Genomic DNA, 10,858 nt, shown 5'->3' on the forward strand with positions numbered 1-10,858 from the left:
AGTTTTCAAAGCAAATGAATAAAAACAAATGCGTTTAACCTAATGACAGATCTCTCTACAGAGGCACACCACCATCGTCGGCGGCCCCCGGACCGCCATCGGCAGCCGATCCGTACCGGGGCTACGGCAGCTCACCCTACCCGCCGCCACCGCAGCAACGAGCGTATCCGCCGCAGCAGCAGCCAGTCGTCAGTGCGGCCCCCGGCGTTCCGCCCGCTGGTACGCCTCCGATTCCGGGCCAAACGGGTAGTGCCGCCCAAGGGCAGGTGCCGCCGGGAGGAGGACCACCATCTCAACAGCAGCAGCAACAGCAGCAGCAGCAACCGCAGCAAGCGCCGCCTCCGCAGCAGCAACCGGGCGCCCAGGGCCAGCCGGGTGCACCGGGAGGAGGCTATCCGGCACCGGTCGGTCAGCCAGGCGTGCCACAGTCGGCCGCTGACTACTACCGACAGCAGCAGGAACAGGTACTTATTGCCCGATTTTCCTAGTTTTCCGCTTATCATTCCGCTTTCCGCTGTTTTGTTCTGTTGTTCGCTCTGATATTTATCGCGTGAATATGTTTTAAGGCTCTTCCCTACCCACAGCCCAACCAGCCCCGGCGCCATCCGGATTTCGAAAAGAGCCAGCAGCCCTATCCTCCATACCAGCAGCGGCCTCAGATGTATCGTAAGTATCATCGCGTCGTCCAATCAACGCAACATAGCGGATGAATAACTGGGGTTTCGCTTTTTTTGCACTATTCGCTACAGCAGGTGGATGGCAGGCAGGTCCTGGTGGACAATACCGTGGTCAGTATCCTCCGCAGAGCCCCCAGCAGCAGTGGGCGCACAATGGTCCCCGGCCAAGCGGTCCGCCCGGTCCGCCCGGTGCTGGTGTCCCGCCCGGTGGTCCGCCCGGTGCTCCCGGTCAGTGGGGAGCGACCGCGGATGTGAATCGTTACCCTCCCAGCCAGCAACAGCCACCATATCCGACGCATCAGCAGGTGTGTAGCTTGATTTTACTTGATTGTTTACCTGTAGTTACTCGTTACAGGGTTTTCCATGGGTTCTCATTGTTGTGGGACACTTCTTTGACTCTTTCTTCTTGGGAAGAGAACTTGATATGATGGAAATTGGAATCTATGGCATCCTATTTTGGAAATTCCTATTGGATTTGTCCAACAAGGGTCCTATAGAGTCAAATTCCCTTTATATTAAGTTCTTTTCACGCAAGAAGGAGTCAATAATGTGTCCCACAGCTATGATAGCACCTGGAAAAACCCTATATTTCGACACGTGAATTAATCGCATTTTTTTTGTCTACAGGGACAACAGCAACCCTGGAACCAGATGCCACCGACGTCACAGAACTCACCGATCCGGCCACCACTGCGCGGTGGCAAACCGTACCCTCCGATGGCAGGGGCCGGTGGTCCGGGTGTTCCGGCGCCGCCCGGCACGATGCCGGGAATGCCACCGGCTAGCATCAACACACCGCCGCAACCGCCGGGCGTTGTCGGTGGTCCGCCAGGAGCGGCGCCAGGAGCCGCCGGTGGACCGGTCGTGCCCGTCAGTGGCGGTCCGTCCGTCGTTCCCTCCCCCGGCGGCGGCGTAGTAGTGCCCGGTAGCGGTGTTCCTTCCGTTGCTGGCAGTGTTGGCAGTGCCGCCGGCACGCCAGGAGCAACACCAGTCCCGAACGCTTCGCCTGCGGTTGCCGTCAAAACGCAGCCAACGGTGCAGGGCGGCGGTGGCCAGGTGCAACAGGCCGGTCCGAACTTCCCGCCCGCCGGCAGCGGCGGTGTCCAGCAGAAGCGGGACATCGTGTTCCCGTCGGACAGTGTGGAGGCGACCACGCCCGTACTGTACCGGAGAAAGCGCATCACGAAGCTGGACATCGGGCAGACCGATGCGTGGCGGATATTCATGGCCCTTCGGTCGGGGCTGCTGGTGGAGAGTACCTGGGCACTGGACGTGCTGAACATCCTGCTGTTCGATGACTCTTCCGTGGCTTACTTTGGCCTAGCGCATCTGCCGGGGCTGCTGAATTTGCTGCTCGATCACTTCCAGAAAAGCTTGTGCGACATGTTCGAGAGTGGCAAGCGGGAGGGCACAACCAATCGGTTCAGCGTTGAGGGCTCCGATCGGGCCGCTCTGCTCGACCGGATGCGAGATATCGATGAGGAAGGCGAGGAGGCGCAAAGGGAGGAAGAGGCGACGGCTAGGAATGGATCGTCGTCGATCGCCGTAACCACAACCACTACCGAAACGACCATCAAGCTAGAGCCAGCGTCACCGATGATGACAACAACAACGACGATGACGACCACCACCACCATGATTAAGCAGGAGAAGCTCGAGAATGGTTTACCAGAGGGGGGTGATACGTCGTTGCACCATAACGGAACGCGCGATGGTGGTGATAGTAAAGCGGCCAGCAACGGCACCAGCTCGACGATAGACAGGCGAAGAAGCGCCCAGTGCTATGCGCGACGCAACATCAAACGGTGCGACTCGAGCGTGGAGCTCGACCTGGGCGCGGTCAAGAACCCACCGAACCCGGAGGAGCGTACCCTAATACTGACGTCGACCACGAACTACACGATGACGTCGCGCAAGGGCCGCCCGGTGAAGATCCATCCGGCGGAGGACGACGTTTTTGTCCTCGACCACCGGCGCGACTGGGACCGGGCGTCCGACTATCAGTACCAGCGCGACACCGAGGTCGGGGGGGACCCGTGGACGGCCGGTCATACCGATCCGGATCCGCACGACTACATCATGGATACGTTCCGGGCCGAGTTTGTGAACATTCCATTTGCGAAGTACATCAAAACCAGCGCCAAGTACGCCGAGGCCGCCAAGGCGAACGGTGGGCGGAACGGAAAGCGGATAGCGGCGGCCAACAATAATAACAATTGCAGCAGCAATAACAACAACAACAACAGTGTAAAGTGTACAAGTAAAAATGAGCGCGAAGAGCCGCAGCAGGAGAACGCATCGGTCGAGAATAGTGCCGCTGTGGCTACGACAGCGACGGTGAAAAACACGTCCGACGAAGCGCCGCCCACGGCAATGGAGGTGGAGGAAGAGGAAGAGCTACTCTCGCCGCCGAAGCGAAGGAAAGAGGACCCGCATCTATCGCCGGCCGCTACGCCGACGTTACGCACGCGCAAAGATCACCACATCGCCCGGCTGATGAATGGCGAGAGTGGCGAGGAGGAGGAGCAAACGAAGGAGAAGAGTGATAGCGGCCTGCTGGACAAAGTAGTTAAGAACTGTATAGTGAAGAAAGAGAAGGCAGCAGAGGAGAAGGAAGCGACCGAGACGGGCGACAAAACGACTGCCGCCGGCACAAAGGGCGGCACTGCACCGGCCCCGTCGCCGATGGATGCGGACTGTCGGGAGATCGATATGGAGCTGGAAAAGTCCTCGACGCTGTCGAACGGGCCGCAGGAAGCGGGAACGAAGGATCACCGGGACGGCAGCGAGTCTCGAACTTCGACCACGCCCGACCGCGAACAGAAGAAGCTGCCGAAAGTGGAAGCAAATCAGCCGCCACCGTCCCCGTCAGCTGCCTTAAAATCCTCCGAAGAAAAGATGGATGTCGATGAAGAGGCAGCAGGCGAGCAGCAGAAGGAGGACAGTACGACAACAATGACGGCGGAGGTAGCGACGAAAGCGTTCGACATTGCGGAAACGGTTCGCGATCCGGCGCGTGTGCTGAAGCGGCGCCGGATGAGCGATTACGAGGACGAGTGCTACACGCGGGATGAGGCGAGCCTGTACCTGGTGACCGAGGGTCAGGATGCGCTGGCGCGGCGCTGCGTCGCCATATCGAACATCCTGCGCAATCTCACCTTCCTGCCGAACAACGAGACGGAGTTTTCGAAATCGTCCCGCTTTCTGGCGATTCTGGGCAAGCTGCTGCTGCTCAACCACGAGCACCCGCTGCGCACGAAGAAGACGCGCAACTACGACCGCGAGGAGGATGCCGACTTCTCCGACTCGTGCAGCAGCCTGCAGGGCGAGCACGAATGGTGGTGGGACTTTTTGGTGCAGATCCGGGAGAATATGCTGGTGGCGACGGCCAACATCTCCGGCCAGCTCGATCTGTCGCGCTTCGACGAACCGATCTCGCGCCCGATTCTGGACGGGCTGCTGCACTGGGCGGTTTGCCCTTCGGCCCACGGACAGGATCCGTTCCCGACGCTCGGTCCGAATGCGGCCCTATCGCCGCAGCGGCTCGCGCTCGAAGCCCTCTGCAAGCTGTGCGTGACGGATGCGAACGTGGATCTGGTCATCGCGACGCCGCCCTTCTCGCGGCTGGAAAAGCTGTGCTCGGTGCTGACGCGCCACCTGTGCAAGAACGAGGATCAGGTGCTGCGCGAGTTCTCGGTGAACCTGCTGCACTATCTGGCGGCCGCGGACAGCTCGATGGCACGGACGGTGGCGCTACAGTCACCGTGCGTGTCCTATCTCGTGGCGTTCATCGAGCAGGCGGAACAGTCGGCGCTGGGCGTTGCCAACCAGCACGGCATTAACTTCCTGCGCGACAACCCGGACTCGATGGGCACCAGCCTGGACATGCTGCGGAGGGCTGCCGGTACGCTGCTCCACCTAGCGAAGCATCCGGACAACCGGCCGCTGTTCATGCAGCAGGAGCAACGGCTGCTGGGGCTGGTGATGAGCCACATACTGGACCAGCAGGTGGCACTCATCATTTCCCGCGTGCTGTACCAGTGCTCCCGGGGGACGGGTCCGCTCACGACCATGGAGATCGAATCGGGCGGCAAAGCATTCACAGCCAGCAACTCGTCTTCTACTGGAGCAGCAGCAGCGGCAGCAGCATCGGCAGCAAACTCCACTGCTTCGTCCGTGATGGAAGCGAAAGGAGGAGCGACGGATGCAAAGTCGCTGCTATCTGCCTCCAGCATGTCCACGAACGGTGGCAGCATTGCCGGCGGTCCTTCCTCTCCGAGTGCGACGCATGCAAGCAACAGCAGCGCGTCCACTCCGAACGGCGCCGCCAGTAATGCTGTGACAGCCGCAACGAATGGTCAGGCGGCATCGGACGAGTTTGCTACGCCATCGACGCCTTCGGCCACCATTGCCGCTAACGAAAGCGCTGACAGTAAAGCTGCCTCCGCCAATGCCTCCTCCCCAGCCGGACCGAGCTACGAGGAATCCGGCGCAGCGTCGCCGACGACGCCTGCAGAACATGGTGCATCGACGATGGCAAACATGAGCACTTCGTCACCCGCGAGCATCGGTACGGAGGTGGTAAACCCCAGCACGGGTTCAGCAGCCGCAAACAACACCTCCAATAGTAACTGCAGTAACAGTAGTAGTAGTAACAGCAGCAGCAGCAGCAGCAGTAGTAGTAGTAGTGGCAATACCGTTCCCACGAGTCCGTCTGCCGTTACAGCAGCAGCAGCAGCAACCTCCCCTGCCGCCAGTGTGGCTCCGTCTTCGCAACATCCGATAACCGCCTCGTCGTAGTGGAAGCGGAATGTTTCTTATTGAAGCTCGATAGTAGTGCTACACCAGCAGAAGCTGTAATGCATGTAGACGGTTAACGGTGGTACACGTACGGCTGTTATCGTCATGTATATCGAAGTTTATATATATATATACACACACATACACACTGACACAAAAAGTTATTTATAGTTACACAAACAAACACACACACACAAACACATATATGAATATATATATTTATAGGAATATATATTTAGCAAAATGAAATGGAACACACACACACACGCACGCGTGACGATGTATGAAGGGAAGAATCATTGGATATGATAAAATCAAGCAGAAACAAAAAAACACGTACAGAAAAAGGTTTAAAATTTGCGGGTAGCATAATAATAGGTGCGGCCGCTGTATTAGAGAACATGAAAACGTAACAAAAACCATACCACAACAAAAAAGAAGAAAAACAAACTGAAATTGCGTGTAGAGAGCAAAGTGAGAGAGGAAAATGGAAGAGCAGAATTAATACAAAACACACACCCGGGGGGCGCAGATTCAATGGGTTCGGTAGCAGGGGGATGCTTTCATTGGTAGCTACAGTTGTAAAATGCAGGTGTAGGGGCGGTGGGCAGGAGGGGAGTTAGATTTTAAAACAGCCACAACACAATGCAGTATCCAACTATTAAGCACTGTAACACTCGCCCGGACACACACAAACGCACCACAGCTCGATACACATTCGAGGACACGCGAGTGTGTACGAGCAATGTAAATTAACAAACAAATAATTTGGACTGCATTTTGTGGTGAAGTTAACGAAACACCCCGCGGGCCTTCTCGCGACGGACACTGGTGGAACTTGCCTGTGTGTATGTATGTCCCCCCCGAGTGCATTTGTTGGTATTGGTGGTGTGTTGTAGTAGGTTGGTGTTGTGTTATGTTCTGTATTTGTCCACTAGGGGACAACTAACACGCTTTCGTTGTGTTTCTTTCGTGCAATGTGCAAAATCTGTCTCATCCTTTAGATACGATTATTGCGTGCGTGTTACATTGCCTTTAGATCAAACTGTGTGTTATTTTTTCTTACATTTCTCTCTCTGAAATACCGGGTTTTTTTTTATTATGCATTGTACAGTGAAAATAAACGAAAGGGTTGAATGGAATAATGCAGCAGCAGCGGGGACAGAGCAGTGCTGTATAGCAACAACTTTTAAAACACATGACAAATGCAGCAGCAGCAGCAGCAGCCGTAACAGCGCGTAGCTTGTATAGGAAGAAATAACGATTGTTTTGAAGATCGTCGACGATCAGTGCAGATCACGTCGAATGTTGCGTTCCCATTTTAGGTCTTCTTTGTTTTAATGCCCATTTTTACCGCTAGCTGAAAAGCGCGGTACAATAACAGAACCCTACAAATGGGAAAAATAATAGAACACAATTACTTTGTGCTTGCTAAGAGAGAGAGAGAGCGAGAGAGCGAGAGCAAGTATTACGCTACAACAATTACACAAACACACGTCGTGCGTATAGTCTACACCGAATGCAGGGGTTTTTTTAGTTTGTACAGAAGGCAGCAGTAGCAGCAGCAACAGTATCTTGACTCTTTAACAATCGAGTTAGATACGTAATGTAAATGGAAAGGACGAGTAGAAGTGGTGTGTGTGTCTGTGTGTAGAGCATGATGTGAGCTCTTTCTTTCTTAAAAAAACACCCCCCGCTGCTGCTGAAAGTAAATAGTGAAAATAGAAGAAAATGTAAGCAAAATATACTCTCACTCACAAAGCAAAAAACAAACAATGCGCATGGTGTGTGTGTGTGTGTGTGTGCGCATCTTGTTGTCTCCCATGGGCGCCCAATTATACGATTAGAGAGAGAGTGGGAAAAAGGAACTCTTCCAAAGGCGCTCCTCCCTTTGCTATGACAAACAAAAGAAGGGATTTGTGTAAATAGTTAAGCTAAGAAATAAGCAGAAGATAGCGTAAATGTGACGTGTGTGTATGTGTGTGTGTTGGGATGTGAAGAAGGTCCGAGAACAGCAGCGAATTGGGGCAGCATAGATTAATCGAAATGTGTTACAGAGTGCAGTGCAGTATAGTACTACATAGTTGATCCAGTTTTACAACAAAAAAAGGGGCCGAACGCGGGGAAAGTGTAGGGAAGCAACAACACGACTGTGTGCGTGTGTGTGTGTGTGTGTGTGTGTGTGTGTGTGTGTGTGTGTGTGTGTGTGTGTGTGTGTGTGTGTGTGTGTGTGTGTGTGTGTGTGTGTGTATGTGTGCGTGTGTGTGTGTATGTGTGCGTGTGCTCTGTATTGCGCCAGATGAGATATTGTATAGTATAGTAATTAGTAATTGTGTTATAACGCTTAAGAACGGGATAGGTGCGTGCCGTGTGTATGATGTACATATAATATATGGATAATAACAGTAAAAGCATTATTTAGGTATGAGCGTGTGTGCGCGTGTGCAAGAGGGAAACCAGGAATAAAAAGCAGGACAGCGCATCGTTGAGCTTTTGATGATTAAAGGCACTGTAGTAGTAGTAGTAGTAAAAGTAGGGTAGTGTACTCTAGCAAGTAATAGGAGGAAGTAGAGAGTGTGAGTATAGAGTAGGCGAAAAGACACGCAACGCAACATTCCCGTGCTGTGTGTATGGAGGAGGGGAAGGGGTAACAGGCACACAACACATCCTGGCTCTCTCTCGCTCTCTCTCTCTCTCTCTGTCTCCGATCGCTTGTGGTGGGCTTTCGGCGATGAGAGGAGCGTTGTGAGCAAATCCCTTCCTCCGTTCTGCACAGTGCGTTCTGCGCGTTCGCCCGTCGTCTTGAAGAAGGGTGTGATAATCCAATAGAGATCGTGTCTCATGGGTGGTGGTGGTGCTTGTGATGATCAGCCCCCGGCTCCACTCATGTTTAAGCCCATTTTCTGGAAAAGAATCTCTGCAATGTTTAACATTATTCGTTGGTCATTTTGTGTTTTGGTTCGTGCTGTGTACAGAAGGCTGGTGCAACGATCATGCTTTTTCTACCACACACACACACACACTCACACACCTTTCGCGCGTGTGTGCATATAAATTTGTGATTTTGTTAGCCCCCCGCCCCCTTTTGTAACCGGAAATGAGGAGGAAAGTTGTCCCCGCCGCTGTGGTGTGTGTGCACGTGTATTGTGGTGTATGTACGTGTACGCACACACACACACACACACAGACATTACGGTTTACTTTCCTTTCATTGCTATTGTGCTTGGTCGGGGTCGTCGGCGCTGTCTACTGTACTGTAAATGTTCGCTTAAGTTGCGTTTATCACTCGTAAAGCAAATGTGCTGTTGTTGTTGTGTGCTAGATTTGTGAGGATAAAAAAATAATACTTCCTTCGTAAAGAGGAAAACCCAAGAAACGCAAACAGAAGTTGTGTGTTGAGGCAACGAACTGTAGGAAAGTAACGAGCCGAGAAAGATAGATTCAAGAAGCAGGATACACATTGACACACACGCACACACACGCACACACACGCACAGCAGGAAGCTTTATTAAAACTGCAAAAGGGGTGATGCAGTAGAAAAAGAAAAACCACGTGGATGGTGGGTTTGTCATCAACTTGCGCTTGACCGATAGTATGGAGTGGTTTTTGCAGATTTATTTGAAAAATTCTCCTCCACCCCCCCCCCCCCCCGCCTGCCTGCCTGCCTGCCTGTCGCTGTCTCTGTCTCTGTCTCTGTCTCTGTGCCCGTCAGCTCTATGTCTTGTGTGTTGAGGGCGCATGATCGTATCGGCTCGTCGTGTTTGTATATGTGAAATAGTAAAGTGAGTGCTTGTGCTAAGATGATTAGTTTTAAGAGCTATAATTTAATTACCCTTGTAGGCTAGCGTAGCGGGAGGCAGCTCCCAGGGGGGAAATATGAGACGAACATGCATGTTGGATTGGATACACAAAAAAGGATGCAAAAAAACAAAAGAAAACAAAGCTGTAAACAAATAAGTTGTAATGAAAAGAAACATGCGAAAAGAGCGTGGTGTGCACTAAACGAAGTTAAAATCGCTTTGTGTCTTTTAAAAATGTAATCCCTTTAGGGGCGCATAGCAGCAGCACGCACACACAGGGCGGGTGGGTGTGTGTATGTGTGTGTTGTGCATTGGAGTGAACTTCGGAGCGTATGTGAATCTGTGGGCACACGCGGGGGAGCGTCTGGGAGAGCGAGAGCGAGAGAGAACCACAAGCTGCAAATATTTATTACAAAAAGAAGGATCAAAGCAGAGATCATACAACAATAACAACAAAAAACAAAAGCACATACAGACAAGCGGTGTATAACTATTATTATTATATAGGTAAAGCAAAGTGTAGTAGAGATAAAAGTAGGAAACACACAGTACGTGCACACACAACAAACAAACTTGGGTGGGTTAGTAGGTATTCTAGTGAAAAACAAAAGCAAACAAAAGTGGAGAAAAAACATACAATCGCGCACACACACACACACACACACAGGAAGCACTAAATAGGAAGAAGAGGGAGGGGAGTGGTAGTGTTAGTAGTACTTTCGCTTTGATTGGTGATGATTGTAGAATCGACAACTAGGGAAGAAAGAGCAAAAAAAACAATGGAGGAAAATGTAGAAAAGTTCCCCTTGCAAATTGTAGAATCAATAGAAAAAATGTGTGAACGTGTGTGTGTTCGTGAAGCGCAAAAAAAGGGGGAAGCAAAAATCGATAACAGAGAACGTGGGCGACTCCACGTGCAAGAAGGACGATCAATAGTAGAAGGTGAGATGAGTGAAAAAGACGAATGAATGGGACGAAATGAATGAACGAATGCCACCAAAACTGGCTGAATGAATGGCTGTGTGTCAGCAGCAGCAGCAGCAGCAGCAGCAGCAGCAAGCACTCCCAGATATGGTTATAGTGGGATAAGGAGGAGGGGACGGGGGGGGGAGGGAAAAAACAGCTGTAATAATTTTACGCCTAACAAGTCCTCTAATATGTGTATAATAGTATACGCGCGGTGCACTAGAAGAAGTAGAAGTAACAGCAGCAGCAGCAGCAGCAGCAGCAGAAACAAAGCGGGAAAATTGATAAAGCGCCCCGGGAATTGTGGATGTTTGCCCCTTATATGTATGTAGAAAACAAAAAAACACACACACACACAACCCCCCAACACACACACATACACAATTGATAACAACCGAAGAAGGGAAATGCTTGTAGCAGAAGGGGAAGGGTGGGCTGTTAAGCATAGTGTGTGGCGAAGAGCAAAGAGGAAATACTCTTTTCCATCCGCAGAACACAAGTATATAACTAATAAAAAATACAGAAAAAAAACAACAACAGAAGTAAACTGGCAGATGCCCACACACATACACACACACACACACACACATACACAGATATCCGTGATTCCTGCG

General features: G+C 51.9%; 1 protein-coding gene across 18 annotated transcripts in view; it reads left to right on the forward strand.

Moving 5' to 3' along the window:
- LOC121588414 (trithorax group protein osa) overlaps nucleotides 1–10,684 on the forward strand; it is a 125,708-nt gene extending 115,024 nt beyond the window's left edge. For 16 of the 18 annotated variants that reach the window (XM_041906301.1, XM_041906297.1, XM_041906298.1 and 13 more), the window contains 4 exons: nucleotides 50–464; nucleotides 567–666; nucleotides 750–982; nucleotides 1,305–10,684. In XM_041906301.1, coding sequence (XP_041762235.1) covers nucleotides 50–464; nucleotides 567–666; nucleotides 750–982; nucleotides 1,305–5,477 — 4,921 coding nt within the window. In that variant the 3' untranslated portion in view covers nucleotides 5,478–10,684. The remainder of the gene's footprint in view (nucleotides 1–49; nucleotides 465–566; nucleotides 667–749; nucleotides 983–1,304) is intronic. The other 2 variants (XM_041906308.1, XM_041906306.1) reach the window with 2 other exon arrangements.
- The last annotated feature ends 174 nt before the right edge of the window (nucleotides 10,685–10,858 follow it).

The sequence above is a fragment of the Anopheles merus genome, chromosome 2R (assembly GCF_017562075.2).
Source record: "Anopheles merus strain MAF chromosome 2R, AmerM5.1, whole genome shotgun sequence".
In the NCBI taxonomy this organism is placed as follows: domain Eukaryota; kingdom Metazoa; phylum Arthropoda; class Insecta; order Diptera; family Culicidae; genus Anopheles; species Anopheles merus.